The 24945-nt window shown below is 33.6% G+C and overlaps 3 protein-coding genes and 2 long non-coding RNA genes across 5 annotated transcripts; 4 read left to right on the top strand and 1 right to left on the bottom strand.

The window, feature by feature from the left end:
• The first annotated feature begins 368 nt into the window (after positions 1-368).
• Positions 369-3044, top strand: LOC132047103 (tubulin alpha chain-like). The gene is made up of 4 exons (XM_059438006.1): positions 369-567; positions 862-1096; positions 1692-2062; positions 2285-3044. The coding sequence occupies exons 1-4, from the start codon at positions 475-477 to the stop codon at positions 2939-2941; spliced, it is 1356 nt and encodes a 451-aa protein (XP_059293989.1). The 5' UTR covers positions 369-474; the 3' UTR covers positions 2942-3044.
• Positions 3045-3824: 780 nt separating this feature from the next.
• On the bottom strand, positions 3825-4865 carry LOC132048372 (uncharacterized). The gene is made up of 2 exons (XR_009412954.1): positions 4727-4865; positions 3825-4016 (listed from the first exon to the last, which is right to left on the bottom strand). It is a non-coding gene; the product is annotated as an uncharacterized LOC132048372 (long non-coding RNA).
• A 6655-nt stretch (positions 4866-11520) lies between these two features.
• On the top strand, positions 11521-16141 carry LOC132047100 (cullin-3A-like). Its single transcript, XM_059438003.1, has 3 exons — positions 11521-11669; positions 11813-12015; positions 13943-16141. Exons 2-3 carry the CDS (start codon positions 11855-11857, stop codon positions 15981-15983), a joined length of 2202 nt encoding a protein of 733 aa, XP_059293986.1. The 5' UTR covers positions 11521-11669; positions 11813-11854; the 3' UTR covers positions 15984-16141.
• LOC132047102 (uncharacterized) lies at positions 12022-13755 on the top strand. The gene is made up of 2 exons (XR_009412810.1): positions 12022-12586; positions 12617-13755. It is a non-coding gene; the product is annotated as an uncharacterized LOC132047102 (long non-coding RNA).
• Positions 16142-17804: 1663 nt separating the features above from the next.
• LOC132047101 (non-specific lipid-transfer protein A-like) lies at positions 17805-18885 on the top strand. Its single transcript, XM_059438004.1, has 2 exons — positions 17805-18191; positions 18691-18885. Exons 1-2 carry the CDS (start codon positions 17863-17865, stop codon positions 18698-18700), a joined length of 339 nt encoding a protein of 112 aa, XP_059293987.1. The 5' UTR covers positions 17805-17862; the 3' UTR covers positions 18701-18885.
• Positions 18886-24945: the final 6060 nt, after the last annotated feature.

The raw sequence follows: 24945 nt of genomic DNA, 5'->3' as shown, positions 1-24945 counted from the left end.
CTAACTTTGCTATAAACCTCTGCCTTGAGATTTTTTTTTATTTTTTATTACTGAGCTGGGGTTCGAACGCAAAATCTCGGGGCATTAGGGAAAAGCCAAAAATTAAAGACTAGCAATTTGAGGGACAAAAATTAAAGACCAGTGCCTTTGAAGGTCAATCCGCACAAAAAACATGACAAACGAGCCCATTTGAAATAGTTGGAAACTCGGAGGAGCCTTATCGTTTTGATGAGCTAAGTCCAGTATCGTGAGGCCCAAAGAATTCAAATATTCCAGAAAACGTAAAGGAGCGGCAACGGTCACAAAAACAGGTGGAAACCATTTCAAATTTCAAAATCCTCTTTCCCCCTCCTATTTTAAAAACCCCCACTCTATTTCAAACCCTAGCCCTCTATTCAATTCTCTCTTGTCATAAACTCTCATCCATTATACACTACTTTTCTACTCCAATTTCTTCGATATCTCTAAAAGAAAATGAGAGAGTGCATTTCCATCCACATCGGTCAAGCTGGTATCCAGGTCGGAAACGCCTGTTGGGAGCTTTACTGCCTCGAACATGGCATTAAGGTCAGTACATTTACTTCTCTCTTAAAATTTTGGCTACAACTTATTGTGGGTTACTTTTTATAGGGAAAATTTGCTCTATTTCTATTTTGAAAATATAGCCATACTTTATGTAAAAACACCCGATTTAGCCCATATTTGTATATAAACACCTTTTATACACTATTATACGCTTTATACAAGATTGATAATGTTGTGTGTATATTAGGCTACGTGGCGTAAATATTTTTAAAAGCTGTAAATTTTGAAAATTTCCCGTTTTTGTATTGACCATCTTGTGTTTGATAATATGTCTAGCCGGATGGACAAATGCCTGGAGATGTTACTGTTGGAGGAGGAGACGATGCTTTTAATACTTTCTTCAGTGAAACGGGTGCTGGAAAGCATGTACCTCGTGCTGTGTTTGTAGATCTGGAACCCACTGTTATTGATGAAGTCAGAACCGGAACTTACCGTCAGTTGTTCCATCCTGAACAACTCATTAGTGGTAAAGAAGACGCTGCTAACAACTTTGCTAGAGGCCATTATACAAGTAAGACTCAGTAAACTTCAACTTCCATGTTCTTACATAAAAAGCAAGTTTCATTTGCCCATTGGAAATTGCACTCTGTGTCTACTGGTAAATAATATTTACCCATTTTAGCCCAGTTTCCCCTTAATTACCCGGTTTCGCCCACTATTAAACACTTCTATACAAGGTGGACACCTTGTTTACCGTAACTGTATAATGTTTTTTAAAATGTTGTATAATCTTGTATACTGTGTGTATAAGCGCACTGTTGGGAAAAAAAGTTGGTTTTGCGAATGTAAACTGAAAATATGCCTATGTAGGTGAAAAAGTCTGGTTGTTTTATATGGTGTTTATTGATACATATAGTGTAATAACATTTACATATTTGAAAACTATGTAGAAAGTATTATAAGTCACAATAATTGAAAATTCAAAGTTTTTATAAGACATAAAAAAAATCACAGTAAAACAAAACATATTGAACTCTTGAAATTTGTTGGGACGAAAAGAGTAGTAAATACTCCTAGGAGAATAAAATTCTTCATAAAGAGCTGGTTTCATTTGCCCATTTCGTTTTGTGTTTTATATGGTGTTAATTGATTAATATGTGTGACAGTTGGGAAGGAGATTGTGGATCTGTGTCTTGATAGAATAAGGAAGTTAGCAGACAACTGCACTGGTCTTCAAGGATTTTTGGTGTTCCATGCTGTTGGTGGTGGCACTGGTTCAGGGCTTGGTTCTTTGCTTCTGGAGAGGCTTTCTGTTGACTATGGAAAGAAATCCAAGCTTGGATTCACCATTTACCCTTCACCTCAAGTCTCTACTGCTGTAGTTGAGCCCTACAACTCCGTGCTCTCGACTCACTCGCTTCTCGAGCACACTGATGTTGCTATCCTTTTGGACAATGAAGCTATCTATGATATTTGCCGTAAATCTCTTGACATTGAAAGACCTACTTACACCAATCTTAACAGGCTCATTTCCCAGGTACTGTAGTTTTAACATAGCGTTGTTGTCTTCAATTATGAAATGGGGTTACGGGTTCTTCCCAAATATACAATATATATACACTGATTATGTATATTATATGTATATTTATACTAAATACACAAGACATACACGTTGCCGGCTGTTATTTTCTTGGATGGTCCAAAAAGTTATTGATTGTTTGATTTAAGAGATGGACTAATTAAATTGTTGATTCTGTAGGTTATCTCATCTTTGACAGCGTCTCTGCGATTTGATGGTGCTTTGAATGTGGATGTAAATGAATTCCAAACCAACTTGGTTCCATACCCAAGGATTCATTTCATGCTTTCTTCATATGCACCTGTGATCTCTGCAGAAAAGGCGTATCACGAGCAGCTTTCTGTTGCGGAAATTACTAATACTGCTTTTGAGCCATCGTCTATGATGGTCAAGTGCGACCCGCGTCATGGAAAGTACATGGCCTGTTGTTTGATGTACAGAGGTGATGTTGTGCCCAAGGATGTGAATGCTGCTGTAGCAACAATTAAGACCAAGAGGACTATTCAGTTTGTGGACTGGTGCCCAACTGGGTTCAAATGTGGTATTAATTACCAGCCACCAACTGTTGTTCCTGGTGGAGACTTGGCTAAGGTTCAAAGGGCTGTTTGTATGATTTCAAACTCCACAAGTGTTGCTGAGGTGTTCTCAAGAATTGACCATAAGTTCGATTTGATGTACGCAAAGAGGGCTTTTGTGCACTGGTATGTGGGTGAAGGTATGGAGGAAGGAGAGTTCTCTGAGGCTAGGGAAGATTTGGCTGCTCTTGAGAAGGACTATGAGGAAGTTGGATGTGAATCTGGTGATGGGGAAGATGATGATGATGTTGAAGAGTATTAGGTTTATTTTTCTATGTTTTGTTTGGAAGGTTATGTAGCCAATGGTCTCATTGGTAGCTAATATTAGGACTGGCTCATGTTCAGAGTAGGTTCATGTATTGATAAACAAACTTGTTTCAAATTCTTAATCCTGTTTCTTGACTAATATCCAACTAATTCTAGTATTCTTATTAATTTTAGTAAGTTCTTCTGTGATCGATCTGGTTAATACTAATTCCAATAAAGCAATGGCCTTTCTTTGTACGTTTAATTTAAGCTTAACAAGTGTAAAGCCAATTTCTGATAGCTGTAATCAATTTCTAACGAGCACTGGTCTAATGTTAGATGCTAATAGAATCGTAGAAAAGATGATGAAGCATAAGTTACTGTGACGAAGAACAGATCATTCTCATGATTTGATAGGAGGATAAGTTATTCCATGTAGATGCGATTGGGTGGGATAAGATGGGATTACTAATCCACCCTTTATGTGATTACTAATCCCACCTTTTATCCAATCTACACGGGATTGGATGGCAATCAAAAAAATTATCCCACCAACCAAATATAGAATTAATTTCAATCCCATTGGATTAATAATTCAGCCCATCCTATCCCTCCCCATCCTATCCCTCCAGCCATAAGAGGGATAAAAATTTAAGGATCAAGCATAGCTTTAATAGCCCCAGCTTTGATTTTTATCACTTTGCCAAAAAGATCAATCTTGTAATTTTGTATAAGATAAACGCCACACAAAACTGCTTGTTTTGAGCAAGTAGATTTACATTCTATTAGCATCTCCTTTTCATATCCAAACATACTCAGAGTACACGTGTACATTAACTCTTTTTTTTCATTGACTGGTAGGTAGTCACTATTCACTAACCTTGCTTCTCGTCTACGTATTTTCTTTTTCTATATGTACACGGTGGAGGAGGAGATTTCGTCTGACTTCTTCTGCCTACTACTTTCTACGTATTACTTACTGTACAGCAAAATATACATAACAGAAGTGATAAGAAAGGCACTTCTTCCCCATCTCTTTTTACATCATCCTTCATCATCACTCTTTCATGTGGGTTGCGTCTTCAATATTCCTGGTTCAATCAAACCGAATTATTAATTCTACAAGAATGATCACTGATTATAAAGCAAAGATTCTCATAAGCTAAAGACAGGGTACATAAAAAGTTATACATACTATTCTTTCATATATCAATTAGTGTTGAAGTGGAAAAAATTCTAATAACAGCTTAAGTACAACGAATTAAATTAGCAGCTTAAATCAATTTTTGAACCACTTTGTAATTGTATAGTACTTAATAGTCTCCGTTTATTAAAGAAAATGAATCAAGAACTCCTTCATTACATCAGTGCTATAAACACAATGAATGTCAAAAAAAGAAAAAGAAGTCCATTTAAAACTCCAGACCGCTATCAAAGAATCATTCATGCATCCAAGTCTTTAATTTGATTTTTCAATAGAAAGATAAGAGAAAGTTTTTTAACATTATGATATTTGAAACAGACTCAATCGAAATTGAGAGGATGAATCAATCGAAATCAAAGGAGAAGAAGGATTAGGATTTCTTTATCTTTTAGGAAAAATTAAGAAAAATGAAACTCAAGTGTTAGAAGTTCAGCAGAGAGTACACGCGCATCCTCTATCTAAGTGGATCAAAATATTTAGAAATCTAAATACAAATTAGATTATGTAACTATTCGTTTCAAATCCTGAATCCACCTCTATCTGTTAAAGAACAAAAAAAAAAATAGAAAATAAACAAGGAGAAGGTGGAGAAGTCACCTTGATGGTGATCAGTGAGCAGACTTAATTGCGGTTTTCCCACTAAGTGGTGACATAGGCCTTGACAGCATTAAAACAGAAGTAACATCCTGGTCAACAGCTCTTTCCCTAAGCGTCTTCGCTATATCTTCTCCAAGCTGCGAATCCTCAGCTCTAATTCGCATAACTTGGTTATGAATATAAGCATTCATCTCCTTCCTAGAACGACACTCCATCTCTGATCGGCCCTCCATCTCACAGTTCTCAGATGAGTATATCATTTTTGCAATAATAGATCCAACTATATATATTCGGGATGAAAGATAGATGAAGATTTGAGGCAAGCAAGTGATGATGATAAAGAAACAAAAGTATGCCGCTATGTGTTTGTCATGTTATATTGGAAGTATTTATAGTGGTTACATGTGTCCTTTGTAAATTACAAATGAACGGTTTAGTGATAAATATTATGTGCGTGGCTTCGGTGTGCCGGTGGGGATCTGACTTACCTGCTGAGTTACGCATATTAGGTGGAGCTATGCAAAGGCTTTTTACCTGGTTGACACATATATAGCCCCTGCCTAATTTTTTAATTAGAGGTGTATTTCACGTGTTGACAAGTTATATGCTATTTGGTGAGTTGATGATTAAGATTAAATGCCCACTAAAATCTACTACTAGTATTTTGTGCAACATCTAAATATAAAATTACACTTAAATGAAAAACTGTACTATTAGAACATAATACATTATGTACATTTAATGTGAATGTTATTGCAAATTAGTTTTATATCTATCAAAAAAGCTAATCTAATTTACCTGGTGAACACTAATGTACTAATGTGAATGTTATTGCAAATCCCCTTATTCCCCCAATACGTAGGTTTGAAGTTTGAGGGAATTGGGGGAATAAAGGGATCTTATGGGTTATTATTTAGTTGGGTCGGGTTTAAATGATGGAACGGGTTTAAATAATGATTTCGGGTTATTTTGGGGGATAATTTAAAGTCAAGATAGGGGTATATTTGAAAACTTTAAGGATGAGAGGGGTATTTTTGACCCAAAATAAGTTCGGAGGATATTTTTAGCCATTTTTCCAAAGTAGAGGGGTATTTTTAACCCTTTTCCCTTTAATCTATTCATAGTTCAAACTATTACTTTGAATATGTCTGACCAAATTTAGAGAAGCAATCTATTCACACACTATAATCTTCAAAAGGACGAAGTTAAATCCGATATTGATTGGAATGAAAAGAGTATCTTGCATTAAGATATAGATACTCTCTCTAAAATTTTTCAATTAGTGGAACGTGTCTTCAGCAAGCTAATCGATATATTTGAGTTTAAAAACATGTGAGGATCTTCTAAATGGCCTAGGTGGATTTGAAAGACTGGATGGGAGGCCCCTATCAAATCTGAACAGTCCCAATAGAGTTGCCAAGCAATCAAGAAACTGATGAAGACAAATTTTGTAAAATAATGCAACTACAAGTGGTGTCCAAATGGCATGTTATTTGCAATTATGGGTGGGTCAATGGTCTTACAAGGATTTCTGAGCGAGGAAATTGGAAAACAAGTGGCATCTTTTTTAGCTATTAATCAAGATTCAAATATGACAGATATTTCAGAATTAGGCTTAATTTTTGACAATCGCTATCTATAATACCAAGATATTGGTATTACCAAGACACGTGGAATTGTAGGAAAGTGCTTAAAAAACTTCTGGTCTTAGAAACTTAGACAGTTATTAAGCTAACTTACATTATATAAAATAAAAGAAGCAAAACCAGATGTGTAACGAAGACAAAATGCATTCACGGTGTAAATTTATATTTACACAATTAAATTATTTAAAAGATACTGTCGGTAAATTTATTTTAAAAATATTGATGGGTAACCTAAAATAAATAATCAGTAATTGATCATAACATGTTAAATTATATTGATGGTTTAGTTTTTCACCACTAATAGTGTATACTACCAAATCTCTTTATAATTGCATCGTTTGTCTGGATACTTTTAGCTTTTATAGTGAAATATTGATATAACATACGACTGTTATAGAGAGTTTGATTGTATAACTTAAAATATTAATGCAAGGACATGATAATACGCCTAGTCCAACAACAATCATGAGATCTTCGAGCCTGTTAGGGAGTGTTTGTCCTTCAATGTAAAATTTACCGATTGTGAATAATCAAAATTTAGTTAGGCTACACTATTGATATCATACACCGAATGTAAAACTAAAAAAATAGCAACCATAAAATGACTCTGCGTGTATATAACTCAAAAGTGTTTATTCTTCATCCTCTTCTTCGACGTTCATAGACATGACAGGCAGCAGCCACCTTTAAAGTAGATATAGGATTCTATTGGTTTAATATTCAATAACGTGTCTAAAGAGACCAACCTTCGATGAATAAAGATTTCTTTATTGTGCCTAGTAAATGAACGTAACGTTGATGCAAATGTTGTAGCTGCAGTAGTGAATTACCAATACGCATATGGCTCCCATTTTATGTCTCTGTCAAGGTACTGCAAGTATCCTAGGCATTAAAAATTAATTAATATTGTCATGTCATTTTTTTTATTACATATATAGTTGAATGATTTTATGAGAGTAAAGGCCAAAATTAAATAATTTTATTGATATGTAGCAAAGTTCAATGACTTTGCTAAATAATTTGTCAAAGTTGAGTAACCTTTTAAGATATTTACTCAATGATTTCAGGACAGAGAGGAACAGTCATCCTTATCCACTTCATGACGTCATGAGATTGCCAAATGAATTCGACTTCATAGAACTGGAAGTGTGGGATAGCACTTAGCAGTTAGCACAGTTCCTATTAAGGCTTTACATCACAAGGCTGAACATGTTTGCGCTGGAATTGTGAAGGCAAGATTAACCTAATTTCTGGTTTACTGAATCTTGGCTCACCGTGTTATGTCGTACATGCTTTAAATGTTCAATTCAGATATGAAGAAACGGGGTGTTAAGCATTTCACATTGATGAATAAACTGTGTATCTTCCTATATAATATTGAGCACCTCTCAACTCATAACTAACTTATGAATTTGAATTAAACTTAAGTCTTATTTTCTTCGGGTAGTAGACCATAGTCCAATGACGTCTTCATTTCCTAAGGCTGATGAGGCTTCTTAGCTTCTCTATCGATTTAGGGGTGTCAAATGGGTAAATTGAGCTAAATTAGAGATTTGAGTTTATGAAACCAGCTCGAAGGTTACTTGCGTTATAATAGGATAAATCAAAATAGGCTTAAACAATGGGATCATATATAGCCCAACCGGCGCAATTCTTACCAAGTTTTAATTAAAAAAAATTCTTATAATTTATTCAACTACCTTATAATGATTTTCCTTATTAAGAGTTTTTATTACATATTAAATAAAAAAATTATAAATTTTCATAATGTTTCTGAAGAAATAATTTGAGCTACAAGTCATCGCAACCTTTAGGCCGAATTGGATGAGTCAACATGGACTGATTTAATAAATGATCCGTCCAAACTTAAACGGATTATACACATCATATTTTCGTAGGCTGACCACCAACATTGATTGATTATGAAACATCCAATTGGGTCAGAACAAACATAACTTGGTGATGTGAATGATTCAAAGTGTGCATAATGGGAAGGAATACAAGTAAGAGGGATTCTAATTCTAATTGTTGAATGACAAACCCAAACAATGAAACAATAAGGGTCTTTGACATATATATACATCTTAAGGAGAAATATTTACGAAACGTGACGATAGTTTTATATTTACAAAACATAACATTACAAATCCTATACAAAACATGCTTTATATTTAAAAAAATATATATATATTTTTAAATTATTTTTTATTTTTTAAAAATCATTTTTTTTAAAAATATTTTTTTATTTTTTTTAAAAATATATTTTTTTTTATATTTTTTTATATTTTTTTTTTAAATTAATATTATTTTTTTTTGCTCAAAAACTTATGTATGAAAGTTGTATGAAATGTGTATATCTCGCTCAAGACTTAAAAAGTTTGCTCAAAATTTAGTGTATGAAAAATGTATGAAATGTGTATATCTCGTTCAAGGCTTAAAAAAATCCGCTCAAAATTGTGTGTATGAAAACAATATGAAATTTGTATCTTGCTCATGTCTTAAAATTTCGCTCACATTTTCATGTATAAAGTTCATGTTAGATTTCGTAAAATTAATACAACTACAACAACATTGTATATAACTTTGATACAACATTCAAGACTTAAAATAATCGCTCAAATTTTTGTGTATGAAATGTGTATATCTTGCTCAAGGCTTAAAAGTTCGCTCAAATTTTATATATGAAGAACGTATGAAATGTGTATATCTTGATCAAGGCTTAAACATTATGCTTAAAATTTTATGCATGAGAATGGTATGAAATGTGTATATCTTCCTCAAGACTTAGAATTTCATTCACATTGTTTGTATATAAATTTCATATTAGGTTTACGGAAAATTAATACAACTACAACAACATTGTAACAATTTTCATACAATATTCAAGGCTTAAAGTTTTCGCTCAAATTTTGTATATGAAAATTATATTAAAAATTTTGCTCACACATACACATTTCATACAACTTTCACACAAATATGAGGTAATTTTTTAAGCCATTGAGCAAAAAAAATAAAAAATTAATATTTAAAAAAATATATATAAAAATTATTTTTTAAAAAAATAAAAATATTTTTTTAAAAAAATATTTTTTTTATAAAAATATATATATTTTACGGAAAAAAATAAAAAACGAAAAAATATATGAAAATCGTCATGTTTTGTAATATATCGTTATGTTTTGTAAATAAGGAAAACTATCGTTACGTTTCGTAAATATTTCTCCTTAACATGTATATATACGTAGTTTTCCCAAACAATAATATGAAATTGGGACTGGCACAAGTCCATTAGTCACATGAGATTGTACCAGCCCAAGAATTGGCGTGGGCCTACGATAGGATAAGGTTCACTTAATTGGATTATGGCCCACTACATTTTAGAGTGAATAACCCATCGGGATAACTACATGATATAACAAACATATAGTGAGTATTGACATTTAGTAGCTATAGTTTAACTTAATTACTTCTCATAGCAAACATTGGTGTATTAATACCATTTAGTAACTATATATATATATATATATATATATATATATATATACACATATACATACAAAATAGAATACTCATCCCACTATTCACTTCCAACCCATCCCTCCCATCTCTTTCCCCCTCTCTTCTCCCCACTGCTCCGCCGCCGGAGCTCCGACGAAAATGCCGTGCCCCTTCACCACCATCACTGCTAGCCCCTTCTCCTTTTTCCTTTCTTCTCCGGCGCCAAAAAGGAAAAAAAAACTCAGATCTACGCCGGAAAAGCGCCAATAGCGACGGATCTGAGCATTGTTAGAAGCAAAACGAAAAAAAGCTTAGATCTATGACGGATCTGAGCAGTGCAGCCGACGGTGGCTTCTCCGGAGAAGAAGAAAAAAACTCAGATCTACGTCGAAAAAAAATGTCGTCGTTGTATTAGCCGGAAATTTTTTCCGATCAGATCTGGAAAAAATCTAGATTTTCGTTGTATTTGTTGTATATTTACCGTCTATACAATATTTTTCGCTTGTATTTATTGTATACATACCGGAAAATATGGCATACTTGTTAATTTTTTGGTGTATCTATATTGCATACAGTATTTGTTGTATACATACCAAAAAATATGGCATATTTGTTAATTTTTTGGTGTATGAATGTTTTATACTGTATTTTTCATCTGTATTTGTTGTATAAATACTAGAAAATATGATGTATTTGTGTAATTATTGGTGTATATGTATTCAGTTTTTACTCGTTGTATTCATGAATACAACAAGCTAATTTATGAATACAGATAGTTATTTTATGAATACAATTGGAAAAAAAATTGTTGTATTCATGAATACAGCTAAAAAAAAAAAATTGAATACACATGTGGGAGCTGGGTTGATTTGCTACAGAACGTAAATATTGAAACATTAGCTATGCAGCTTGATTAAATCCCAAATGTTTGCTATTTATGTAAAATGCCCTAACCCATCTGTCTCCCGTCGTTTGTTACCGGAAAGATCCAAGAACCAACCCACATACATTTCTAGCTTTATCTATTTGTTTTGATCAATCTTACTGCCCCCTATGTTTAACAATTTGAATTATTAAATTTTATATTTTAATCTCAATATCTACTGAAAGAATAAAATCAATAAAGGCAAAACTATATATCGATATATTGAAAAAACCACGTAGTATCCAAGGGCGAATCTATGTATAACAAATGGGTCACGTGAACCCATGGTGATTCGACTAAACTCGGTATATTATGTATATAATCCTTAAAATATCTAATACTAACTGAAGGAACTCATAGTCAAATTGGATCGAGTGTAGCACCATCGGTTATGTGCTGGGTTTAATCCTTTTCGGTTGCAGGATCAAATCCTACTAAATGCACTATTGCGACTTTTAAAATAAAAAAAAATAAAAAAATTGTAAGCAGCCTTTAACTTTTTTTATATTCTATCTTAAAAGTAATGATGAACCCAACCTCTTGAAATTCTGAATTCACCTCTAGTAATATCCTCCACAGGATAACACTTGGTAACGGAGAAAGTTGAATTCCATTAAGAGGGTGTTTGGATTGCATGTTAATTTCGTGGGCCATTTCCCGGGGTTAAAAGTCACAAACATTGACTCAAAACCCAATAAATAAGAAAGATGAGAGGATCCAGAAAAAGTAAAGGAGAAGAATATAGAAGAAAAAAAAAGAAGAAAAAAAAAAAAAAAAAAAGAAGAAGAAAAGACATCGATAGGTGGCCAGTGCCACATAGAAGAAAAGACTCTCAAAATCTCAAGTTTCAACCAACCAACTAAATGTCTCTCTGGTTCGCCATCTTTACTTGTTATTAATCGATTATATGTTTTTACTTAAATAATAATTCATCAATCAATCTCCTTCCTTTTAATTTAATTGAAAATTTCAAGTTTCTTAAGTCATCTATCTTTCCCCAATTTGTTTCATTTGCAGAGAGAAACCCTAAATCCCCAAATTTTAGATCGGTGATCGGAAATGAGTGCACAAAAGAAGAGGAATTTCCAGATAGAAGCATTTAAACATCGGGTGGTTGTGGATCCGAAATATGCTGAAAAAACATGGAAGATCCTTGAACATGCTATTCATGAGATTTACAATCATAACGCCAGTGGTCTTAGTTTTGAAGAGCTCTATAGGTTTCTTTTCCTAATCCTCTTTATTTATTTCTTTCATTTCTTATGTTGCTGTTTGATAATTGATTGAAGTATGTTTTTGCACCTTGGAATATACTTATCTCGACTACAACTAAGGATTATACTAAGTTACAAACTGGAATAGCTATTACTCCCTCTGTCCCAATTTATGTGAACGCTGTTTGACTGGGCATGGAGTTTAAGACAATCCATAAATATTTGTGTGGCTGGAAATCATTTCATTAAGGGAAAAAGAGAAAGTTTTAAGTTAAATTATTTCTAAATATAGAAATGTATCCTTCTTTTCTGGAACAGACTGGAACGGAAAGTGTATCGCATAAAATTGGGACAGAGGGAGTAAGTGTTGCAGATATAATTCTATCTGTAGTGTTGGATGATTTCGATTTGAACATATTCTGCTGTTTTTTCCCTTGTTAGTTCTGGTCTCCCCTACCAGTGTTGCTTACCCATGTAGGTTAATTTTGTTCTAATAACTGTGTCAAAGACTCGAAACTGTAGTATCAATAGTTGTATATAGATTTCAACTAGTTACTCCCTCCGTCCATATGTACTTGTCCATATTTGACTCGGCACACCCCGTAAGAAATAATTAATAAAATGATAAGTTTACTGTATCGCCCTTGATATAATAAATTCAATGTTTTGGGAAATGCACCGGGAAATGATTATAGTTAATAGTAATGTTAAATAAGGAACTAAGTGGTAATTTTGTCTTGGTTTTCCAACCTGGACAAGTAAAAGTGAACATCTATTTTTAGTATAGTGGACGAATAAAAATGGACGGAGGGAGTAATTGCTAGGAGTCCATTTAGTCCATGTGTAGGACAGTAGAAAATTAGAGAACCTTTAGTGTTAGATAACCCCAAATTATTGAACTTTGGAATGTGCTATTCTATTTAATACCTCTTCTCTCCACCTGATCGGGTTCCTTTCCCTGTTGACAGTTGGCAGAGAAAGATTTATGGTCACAATTTTGACCATAGTTTATTAGCATGTCGCTTAAGGTTAGGTTGGCATTAATGCAACATAAAAGCTGATACGTCGGGCTGATTGGGCGAATGGAGATGTTCTTATTTTTATGAAGAGGGAAAAATTACCTCATTCCGATATGCAAGTTTAGTCGATGTAGTTAAGTTTGCACGACTATTTTCATATTAGGGGAACGAAATGCAATTTGATATTGAGATACTATTCTGTCATGTAGGAGGATACATCCAGGGTCCTTGTAGATTCACACCAAAAATCCCACTCATTATGCCATATGAGGGAGAGAGCCAAGAAACATAGCATAGCGTTAATTGTTAACGATTTATCTTAGAGGTTTTACTTTTAATAAGTGGAATGTATATCTTTTGTAAGAGGTCTCTCTCCCGTGATAATTTGTACGGATGTATGCTTCTCTTTTAAGTGCACACTGTTAGCTTGTGTCTATGTCCTGTAAGTGCAAAGTGTTAGGTGTGTCTATGTCCTTTAAATTCAAACTGTTAGGTGTATCCAAAACTTGATAGCTTCTTTGCCAAATGTGTTGGTTCATAAACCATTAAGCTTCCCAGTTGACACGAACGAATAGCTTCCTATATATCACTTCACATGCCATTTCTTGGGGGATGGGGGTTTAGGTGTTTATAGAATTACTTGCTTTAATCTTGTTCTTCTGTAATTGAACTTAGTGACAATTACTGTTACCTTTCTCAACCCAAAAAAAAACAAAACACATAGTTACAGGCTTTATTTCTTGTGTTTTTGAAGGAGAAGATGCCAACTTTATTTTGATAAATTTCTTGCCTAACAATGTGACCGTGTTTTATTTTCTTCAATCCGTCTTGGACAATTTTTTTTTTTTTTTTTTTTTTTGGGGGGGCATAGTCAACTATATTACTTTGATGTTCTTAGTATCTGTCATCTGCAGAAATGCATATAACATGGTCCTACACAAATTTGGAGAGAAGCTCTATTCAGGACTTGTGTCAACTATGACATCACATTTGAAGGAAATTGCAAAATCTATTGAAGCTGCCCAGGGAGGTTTGTTTCTTGAAGAACTGAACCGGAAATGGGCAGAGCATAACAAGGCACTGCAAATGATTCGAGATATATTGATGTATATGGATAGAACTTTCATTCCCAGTACACATAAAACACCTGTTCATGAGCTTGGTTTGAATTTATGGAGAGACCATATCATCCACTCTATCAAAATTCACAAAAGGCTCCAGGACACTCTTCTTGAACTTGTTCAGCATGAGAGGACTGGTGAAGTGATAAACAGGGGTTTGATGAGGAATGTAATAAAAATGCTAATGGATTTAGGTTCTTCAGTATACCAAGAAGACTTTGAAAAGCCTTTTCTTGAAGTCTCAGCTGATTTTTATCGGCTCGAGTCTCAACAGTTCATTGAGTGCTGTGATTGTGGGGATTATCTGAAGAAAGCGGAGAAACGTCTCAACGAAGAGATTGAAAGAGTGTCCCACTATTTAGATGCAAAAAGTGAACCCAAACTTACTAATGTGGTGGAAAAAGAGATGATAGAAAGCCATATGCACAGGTTGGTTCATATGGAGAACTCAGGCTTAGTGAATATGATTGTAAATGACAAGTATGAAGATTTAGGAAGGATGTACAACTTGTTCCGAAGAGTGCCAACTGGACTCGCACTGATTCGAGATGTCATGACTTCTCATATTCGAGAAATTGGTAAGCAGCTCGTCACTGATCCAGAAAGGTTAAAGGATCCTGTAGACTTTGTGCAGAGGCTTTTGGATGAGAAGGATAAGCATGATAAGATCATAAGTTCAGCATTTAACAATGATAAAACATTCCAGAATGCTCTCAATTCCTCATTTGAGTACTTCATTAATCTGAATCCACGATCACCTGAGTTCATCTCTTTGTTTGTGGATGACAAACTTCGGAAAGGGCTGAAAGGGGTTACTGAGGAGGATGTAGAGATCGTATTAGACAAAGTGATGATGCTCTTCCGCTACCTTCAGGAGAAAGATGTGTTTGAGAAGTACTACAAGCAGCACTTGGCAAAGAGGCTACTCTCAGGGAAGACAGTATCTGATGATGCGGAGAGAAGTTTGATAGTTAAGCTTAAAACAGAATGTGGGTACCAGTTTACCTCAAAACTGGAAGGCATGTTTACCGATATGAAGACCTCACAGGATACAATGCAGGGTTTTCATGCTGCTGTGGGTGCTGAGATCGCAGATGGTCCTTCACTCACTGTCCAGGTCCTTACTACTGGGTCCTGGCCAACACAGTCTGTTACTACTTGCAATCTTCCTTCAGAAATTTTAGGGGTCTGTGATAAGTTCAAGAATTACTATCTGGGGACCCATACGGGTAGGAGGTTGTCATGGCAGACAAATATGGGGACTGCTGATCTGAAAGCTACATTTGGAAAGGGACAGAAGCATGAGCTTAATGTTTCCACTTATCAGATGTGCATCCTTATGCTGTTCAACAATGCTGACCGAATGAGTTACAAGGAAATTGAACAGGCTACAGAAATACCAGCTTCAGACTTAAAGAGGTGCTTACAATCTCTTGCATGCGTCAAGGGGAAGAATGTTCTGAGGAAGGAGCCAATGAGCAAGGATATTGCTGAAGCCGATACTTTTTATTTCAATGATAAATTCACCAGCAAGTTCTACAAGGTAAAGATAGGTACTGTTGTTGCACAGAAGGAGTCAGAGCCTGAAAAACAGGAGACTAGGCAGAGAGTGGAGGAGGACCGAAAACCACAGATTGAGGCAGCAATAGTTAGAATCATGAAATCTCGGAGGGTGCTAGATCACAACAATATAGTTGCTGAAGTAACGAAGCAGCTGCAGTCTCGGTTCCTGCCAAACCCAGTTGTTATAAAGAAACGAATTGAGTCTTTGATTGAGAGGGAATTCTTGGAGAGAGATAAAACAGATAGGAAGTTGTATCGTTATCTGGCTTGAAGAAACCACAGGCACTGAACCTTGATTTTTTCGGGACTTTGTTGTGCCTTAACTGGTGGAAATGTAAGTTTAATGTTTGTCAAGTCACTTGATGCCCAGATGGGATGGGCTTTACTGACAGTTCTTTGTTGGTTCAATGCATTGGTTTTATTTCTACATTTTCCTTTCTACTTGTTTACAGTAATCATAGTTCCAAAGAGACTTCTGAACTGGACATGCTCATAAGCTGAGCTGCGAGCCTAGATCTTTTTATGCTTGATGGCTGATTCTGGAGATAATAATGGCTAACGTGAACTGAAATGGTTATAATATTGATAGATTCTATACGTGCTCAGTTAGCTAGCTAGCTGTAGAATGATAGTTCCTGCCTTGTTTTGACAAGCTTGAAGGTACCCCAGAAATGATAATAGTTTCTTTATAAACTCGGAGTGAATGCTCTGATTCATAATCCCAGGGTTCATGCTATTATCTTTTGCGAAGGTGAGAGAAAAATGTTATTCATATTTGGTGCTTCTGATGTCAAAAGGTCCACATTCTTTCAGTTTACGGGGGTTGATAGATTTTAGACTGATTTTAACCTTTTAACGAACTAAAGAATGTGATAAAGTTGAGAAGGGAAAAACATGTAAATAATCTTATGAGACGTCTTTTCTTAAAAGCAAAGAACGGAACAAGATAATCAATATTTAGGTGGTTATTGAAGAAGTTCCAATGCCATCTGATATTGAGATAAGAATATTAGTTTAACCAAAAACAGAAAGAGATAAGAATATTAGAGAACAATTAAGCAATTATATGAAGCTGCGGTTGACAAATTTAATGAGAAGTGAGAAAGAACTTTACGTGTGATAGAGGTAGTTAAACACAAGGTAGTAGTGTATGCGCAAGCAACGTGTTTAGCAAAGATTTTAATTTGGTGTGTTTGGGATGACGCAAAATGTTTCTATTTCGGGAAAATTATTTCGAGGTTCATTTCTACCCGTGTTTGATTGCTAATCAGGTAATGAACTTATATAAAAGGTAGAACATGCGAATGCCGCATGATTATGTAAACACTAGGGGCAGGTAAGTATTAACCGGAAGATAATTTTGAATGTTAAAGATTAACCGTAATGTTCAATTGTTCGTTGACGTAAGTAATGCAAGAGAAACATGCATGTTCATCACTAGCAAAGTTTGGTCTTCTTTATTTTTGGTTCAACAATTTAACATAACCAAATAATAGTAACCACTATAATCAAGAAATATAATTTACATCAAAACAAACACATTTGTGTAATACAAACGAAAACTTAGATTTCACAATACTCTAGATCGTTTGGTTGGTGGGATGAGATAAGCAAGGATATCCCATGAAATTATTTTGTCACATCCTCTATGGGATAACTTATCCCACCATTTATACTAAGACGGTGGGTTATAATAATCTTGGGACTAAATAATACCCATTACCAAGGACAGGATAAAATAATCCCATGAAATGTCACGGGATAATTATCTTTATCTCACCAATAAAACGAATTAGGTAAGAGGTTCACTAATATTTTGGGCAAGTGGCTTCACGGAACTCATAAAAGTAGCAAATGCTGAAAATACTAGTGATGAGTGAGTATTCACGTGAACAACTTTCACAAAAGAACGTTTTTCTCATCTCACAGAGTTCCTTTAACTAAATTTAGTAACAAAACGACATCCAAAAGAGGAATTAAAAGGCCAAATTCCTGCAAAACGTTACAAAGTCCTACACGCTATCCATGTTCCAAACGCCATCTAGTCCACAAGCACCGACAAATTAAACTACTATATATACTCAACTCCATTTCCTCATCATATACACAATTAAACCTGAAAACAAACTAAAAAGAAACAAGAAAAAAATATGAAGGCAATTGTGATTACTTTCTTAATGTTCCTAGCTGTGGTAGTGCAACTAGGAGAAGCAATCAATTGTGGCCAAGTTGATGCAACATTGGCTCCTTGTATCTCTTACCTGACACAAGGTGGAGATCCATCAGGGCCATGTTGTAATGGTGTGAAAAGCCTTGTACAAATGACTCCAACCCAACAAGACAGGCAAGATGCTTGTGAATGTATGAAGGCTGCTGCTGCACGTTACACTAATCTTAAACCAGATGCTGCATCTAATCTCCCTTCACGCTGTGGTGTTACTACCAATATACCCATCTCTGCTACTACTAACTGTAAAAGGTAATTATTCACGCTTCGATTTAACTTATATATACTGACTGTGTAAGGAATTTTACACTACTCTCTGTTTTCGACATGTTGCAATGAAAAGCGAATACAACCTTATAGCATCGGGTTCATCTGAACCCAGTTGGTACTTTCGATACAACAAGTTGTCCAAAAATAAAAGGAATTAGCTATAAACAACTCATGTCGCTTAACAACAAAAGCCCATCACTAATCCTCTTAATTTAACGATAGATTAGGATTAGCGACGAATTTCGTAGCTAATTCTTGTTTTATAGTGATCTATCTTATATATTTTCTAGGTTATTGATATCACTTATTATAGACAGTTACTCAGAATTACATTTTAGGTGATCTGATTAATGTATAGAAGTTAAATGTGTCCATGTTTATATTTCGATCGCTTATGTTGTGTTTTTGTGTGTATCTTCTTCATTAGTTATGCCTGCAGCCAGTTGCTGACTATGCTCTTTTTTCTTGAATCTTCTTGCAGCGTTCCTTAAGGATCATGCATGGATATTGTGGTACAAGAAATAGTATGAGAGGAAGCTTTTATGAATGCAATATTTACTCAAGTGTAATAATGAGTGCAAAATAAATAGTTGCTGTACTCCAGAATTTACTCTCCTACTTGTGTATGTACTATGAATATTATGAAAGTAAATATGTCTATGCTCTTTGTTAAGTACCTCTTACTCATTCGGTCGTCATTCCCCATTGTGTGATTGTTTTTATAACTAGCTACTCCCGCCGTTTATTTTTACTTATTCATTATGCTAAAAAAAACATTTTCACTTTTACTTATTACTTTTAGCATATCAATAGAAAAATATTTTTTTTCACGTTGGCCCTTAGCATTAATTACTTACTCCACAAATTATTTCTCAAGATCTAAAACTAAACATCAATTAATATAGAAATAGGTAAAATATTCATATTAATTATTATTTGTTAAAGGGTGTATATTTCAAATTGAACAACTAAAAGCGAGCGAAGGAAGTAGTTAGTATATACTCCTATTCTTATCATTATATTGTTTTCGCTTTTCTTCTCTTGTCGTTTAAGCTAATTACTAACCGGTGTTAGTAATTATACGATTACCATTTTCATCATACATCTTTTTTTTTTTTTTCCAAGAACGAATTAGAATAGAAGTAACACACATTGTAACTTAAAGTACAAAGAAGAGCACATCGGTAAAAAGAATTTATATACTGATAGTGTATATAATTTAAATTGAATTTAATTTGTAAAACATACTTTCATTGTATGATAGGAGGAGAAAAAATTCTGCTAAAATTGCAGCCATCGTCTAGAGTGAAGCTAAGATTGCATACTACCTCTTTAATTTGGTTTGTATACATGCCAGATGAATAAATGTGCCATGACCTAAGTGATTTATTCACACAAATTAATGAAGTCATAGCTTATTCATTCAATGTACATATATCCACTATGAAGAACTAATTAACCACAAATATCAAACCCAAATTACTACAGGGGTAAATGAATATATTCATAAAAAAGGTGTTAAATTAGAACGCTAATATTATAGTGTATAAAAATATTCTCACGTAACAAGCTGGAGTTCCTGCATTGCTTCAAGCTCAATGCTTCCAATCATTGCAACAAACAAGAGAATAGCCCATTAATTATATAAGATATTAGTCGCTTATTTTTTTTTAAATGATTGGCTACTTGGATTATCAGGCATTTGAGAAAATGAAAAAGAAAAAACAAGATTATTGGTCATGAATATATGATGACCAACACTCCAATTTAAGGATGTAAGATTTTCGATGTGCTCAGCCTTCTGTCATAATTCCTCCAACCTTAATAGAGAGTTTAAGTTCTATACATTAACAGTTTAAATATATCTACATAATTGAATCACTTATAAATTAGTTATAAGTAAATCTGTATAATAAGCATTAATTAATAAATTACATTAGTAGTTTAAAAAAATAGCATTGTCGTTGTATACTAATGAAAACGTCGAAAAGGAAGTTAATAATGTGTGTGACGCCTTGTGATAGTGTTGCGGCTAGTTTCTAGGGGGGTGAATGTGAATAGAGGTTATAAATATAATCTTTCTGATGCTGTTGATGTTAACATCAACATATGGTTTTTCCCCTACAATTATTTGATGTGTTATATTCTGTTCTTTTCACGGATTAAACCATAAATTGAATAACCAACATGGGTCCTCTAGTAACTGTAATTTTGTACTATTATGTGACAAAATAGCAGCCATTACTTTATGTTCAATAAAGCATATCAGCTTTATCTTCTTTTTTTGGTACTGAAGTGAGAGTTAATTCCCTGAATGGTTACCTATGTTTTGAGAATTGCCTTATAAAATCACTTTTATTTCTTTTACGACTATAATATCACTCAACTATTACTATTTTCTTCAAAAAATACCATAAGAACTTCCTTCCCTCTTAATTGACATGACATGGCACATTAAAACTCTATTTTTAAAATAATAAACTAATTTAACTCATCAATCCCATTTAATCAATTAATCCAACCTAACCCATGTCTTATACCTGATTTTAGATCTGGTTAAAAAAGAAAAGACGCTATTTTATACCCAAATAATATTGGTGATTTAATACCCGAAAGATCCAAAATTATTTACACCAACAACATATAAAACTCAAACTCTATATTTAAATGTTCTTGAGAAGATATTTTTTATTTACTTACCAAACACCAAAATATAATAAAAAAATCACCGATTTATCAAGAAAACATTTTCCATTGTACCAAACACACTGTAAGTCTTGCATGTTTTCCCCAATATTTCTTCTACCCTTTATCTTAAATCAAACGCTAATTATAATTATGCGAATTCTTTTACGACTAACCTAATGTTTAGGAATTTTTTTTTTTATCCCTCTAATCCCTCTCTAATCAAAATATCTTTTTCTTCACTTTATGCTAAGATGATTTTTCAATCCGTCCAATCCGATAATGACCTTGATTTATATTACTGTACCTAAATTCTTCTCAATTATACAAGACTTCTGCCATTTGTCTATATAGCTAATTGAATAATCGTTGAATATGCATAACTTAAATTCCATATATCTTATCATTGATTGTTGTCATGTCTCATTTGTCTATTGAATGTGCTGTCATTTTTTTTTTTCAATCGGCCAATAGTTGTTTATTAATAGTGATAAAGAAGCTGGGTTCGTAATATGGTTTCTTTCTCTTGTTTTATTACATGACTTTTTTTTTCAAATGGCATTGTACAGTATATACCAATCTTGAATTAGATTATCTTATGTTTATTTCCACATATACACTATACTTTCAATTAATGCTAAATTCATAATAAATTAATTGATAAAAATAAAATAAGAAGCATCACAGACTGTACAAATACGCATACTCTAAAAAGTCTGTATAATTTTTTGATAAAATCGCGTCTTTGGATCTTTTAATCAGATTTAAAATCGGGTATTAGATATGAGTTGGGTTGGATTAAATGGGTTTGATGGGTTAAATAAATTTATTATTAAAAATAGAGTTTTAATGTGACATGGCATGCCAACTAAGAGAGAAGGAGACTTTTGTGATGTTTAATATTTTTTTAAAGAAAATAGTGTTAGTTCAATGATAGTATAATCCTAAAAGAAACAAAAATGACTTTATGAGGCAATTCCCAAAACATAGGTGACCATTGAGGGAATTAACTCACTGAAGTGATGGATATACATATTAGCTATTAGCAGTAGTATTGATGTACTCCGCGGTCCGCGCCTTAACTATTGGAAGAAAATGAATATTTGTGAAGAAAACTAGTGTGCAGAAGATGTAGATTAAATACAACCATTCTATCTCAAAAAAAAAAAAAAAAAACCAAATATCTTTGAATTTCAACCTTACAATAGTTAAGTAATGTCTCATAATGAGAGCATTAGTTTATTCGTGAAAACTGTCTCTAAATGTACAAACAAAATAATTTCTCTCTCCAGGATTCCATCAATATATGTATAGTATTTTTTTTTCTTCTACTGATGTTAACTGATTTGCCAACGATGAACGATGTTTTATGGAAAGTCAATCAACTAGTCTTGGTAGGCTATTTCAATCTAGAGTAATGCACAAAATTTTCAAACAGCCTTATCACTTTCTAAATATACATTCCAGCGTCCAACAGGTCACAATTCAAACTATAGTAGTATTACAAATTTAACAACTATAATTCAATTGGGACTTCTGAACTTTCCTATCAACTATATCAGCATAAATCAGCCCCATCACCTTGTTCATTTTCTTCCCGAATATAATATAAACTGCCGTGTGAATAGGAATTGAAGCATAATGCATCTGAAAATTCACAATAAATAAATTAGAGATATGGTTTCATTAGATTCTGAGAAATGCAAATAATGATTAAATTTTAATGTCACTAGTCACATTATGTGAATGTTAAATATTTAGTACTGCAATTACTACTTCTACAGCTAGAACGTCCACAACCATCCCTCAAGCTCCCTTACTGTCGCCCCACCCCCCCGCCCTCCCCCACACACAACTTCCCCGCGCCAAAAAAAAAGAAAAAACCCAACACACACACAGTCACAAAATAACCAACACGTACTCGACAGTCGACACAACGTTATCAGGTTATCATGAGGAGAAAGTAATATTTCCCAAACTTTATGATTTTGTTGTGGTCATATATCGGGTTCATCTACGGAGCATAAATTTATGTAAAGAAAACATTATAATTATATAAATATTAGATCTAAAACCTATAATTTTCAAAATACAATAGGTTAATCTTAATGATTGAATTCATAAGAGTTTAAATTCAATTCTTGCAAGGTTCTGCTTTTTTGCTTATTTACAAAGTAAAACACCACCCCTAAGTTCCGCGACAATAATTACGATTGTACTATTCAATTTTCTAAAACATATGTTTATAATAGTAATAATTTAATGACACTCAGAAAGATGGTGGTTAGCACTGGTTACAAAGAACTTTGACCTGCTCCTTAAATTGGAAATTGAGATTAACGAGAGCCGTAAACGTTAAAAGAGTTGTATTGAACAACTTCCCCACTTACTATGGATTGCTTATTTGTTAATTATATGCTCTTCAGCCAGCAGACATGGGGTTAGCACTCTAATGCAAAGACTCCACCAAGCATTGTCTATATTAAGCTATGCATTTTTCTCCCACTTGATAAATCAGGAAAATGCCCCACAAATGTCATGTTAAATGGCTTATGTATATCCATAAATGATTAAATCCTTACGCAAGAAGTCTACAACACAAACGCCATCATTTTGCATATGCAACCATAAGATTCATTTTCAATTGTATAAGTATTACTATTTTATTAAAGTGTGCATATAGTTTGAAGGTGTGATGTAATTCTTTGAAGGATTTATGTGACTTTTTCATCACTGCAGAGGAGTGCAGTGAGAGAAATTTCCAACCTCCCAAAGCAATTTGTGAACTCCCTTTGAAAATTGACTAGAATTTTCTCGTATCTTAAGGAAATTCAACAATTTATATATAACAAAAAAAAAATTGTGTTTGCTCTATTTACATGGGTCCAATTTTTTAACGAAGGGAATTCATCCACCACCTACTTCCAGTCCTGACTCTTTAAGAAAACAGTGTCATTCACTATTAGAAAACCATAAATTAGCGACGAACAAAACATCGTCGTTTAAAAGCAAAATTCAATGTTAATCCTATTTAGCTACGGATTAACGGCACATTATTATAAGAAATAAAGAAATTCAATTAACTAGGAGCTATTTAGCATCGGATTAAGTGGGGATCACCGATAAATTCCGTAGCTAATTCCATATTTTCTAGTGGTGATTTTTTTCTTTTTGTTGGATGTCTCCTAGCAAATTTTTTTTCCAATAATAGAAATAATGATCAAAAGATTACAGAATCAGTCAAGCAGTTAGTCAACTCTAGCTAGTAGGTGAGCTGCTCGTTGCTTGCTGTTTGGTGAACTGCAAAATTTACCCCCTACCTTCATAGTTGCACATGCTCACCACTTAGACGCTGGTAAATCGATATGTGGTTAACCTAGTCTTGCAATATACTCAACCTTCTACAAATTCCAACCTAAATCAATGCACTGACGTAAATTTCCAGATCCATCAATCTTCTTATTCAACTTAATTTAAACATTTTTATCATCTTAACCTCTTTTACAGTTTCAAAAGAAGATACTTTATGGTAAACCAAGTCTCATGTTGAGGTTTTCTTAATGGAGAATTACTTTTATCCTCTGTAACTTATCAGACTTCAACTTTTAGAGGTTTCTTGAAAAAATATCTTGAAATTGCATTCATATCTCACATTGTACATGAATTCAATGGTTTTGTAACGAAGTGGGAATATGAAGAAGTACTGAGAATTAGTAGACCACATAAATGGATTTTTTGAAAAGACAAATGTGACAAGACAAACACTTAACATTTTATGACGAGTATTGCCTTATCCAACTTTAGACTATTAATTCCAAATGGAAATGCCAATTAAAAGATATAACCATGACATATATCTTGCGTTAGTTAATTTAGTATAAACACCAAGTAAGAGTTAAAAAAAAAAAAAATCATTTTTGTCTTCTAGTCATTTGAAAGGGGTCGGTGGTTATTTACTAAAAAAATTCAAAATTTTGTTTAAGTAATATCTACGAACTCCAAAATATGAAATTGGGGCAGGTCACGTGGTCGTAGATGACAGAAAGAATAG

Source organism: Lycium ferocissimum, chromosome 2 (genome assembly GCF_029784015.1).
Source record: "Lycium ferocissimum isolate CSIRO_LF1 chromosome 2, AGI_CSIRO_Lferr_CH_V1, whole genome shotgun sequence".
NCBI classification, from domain to species: domain Eukaryota; kingdom Viridiplantae; phylum Streptophyta; class Magnoliopsida; order Solanales; family Solanaceae; genus Lycium; species Lycium ferocissimum.
This window is presented reverse-complemented; position numbering and strand designations above follow the sequence as displayed.

Bases quoted from the DNA above. Each gene is read 5' to 3' on its own strand.
- LOC132047103 (XM_059438006.1), top strand. From the start codon at position 475: ATGAGAGAGTGCATTTCCATCCACATCGGTCAAGCTGGTATCCAGGTC. The intron at 568-861 runs GTCAGTACATTT...TAATATGTCTAG, and splicing joins GCCTCGAACATGGCATTAAG to CCGGATGGACAAATGCCTGG. The intron at 1,097-1,691 runs GTAAGACTCAGT...TATGTGTGACAG, and splicing joins TGCTAGAGGCCATTATACAA to TTGGGAAGGAGATTGTGGAT.
- LOC132047100 (XM_059438003.1), top strand. From the start codon at position 11,855: ATGAGTGCACAAAAGAAGAGGAATTTCCAGATAGAAGCATTTAAACAT. The intron at 12,016-13,942 runs GTTTCTTTTCCT...TGTCATCTGCAG, and splicing joins AGTTTTGAAGAGCTCTATAG to AAATGCATATAACATGGTCC.
- LOC132047101 (XM_059438004.1), top strand. From the start codon at position 17,863: ATGAAGGCAATTGTGATTACTTTCTTAATGTTCCTAGCTGTGGTAGTG.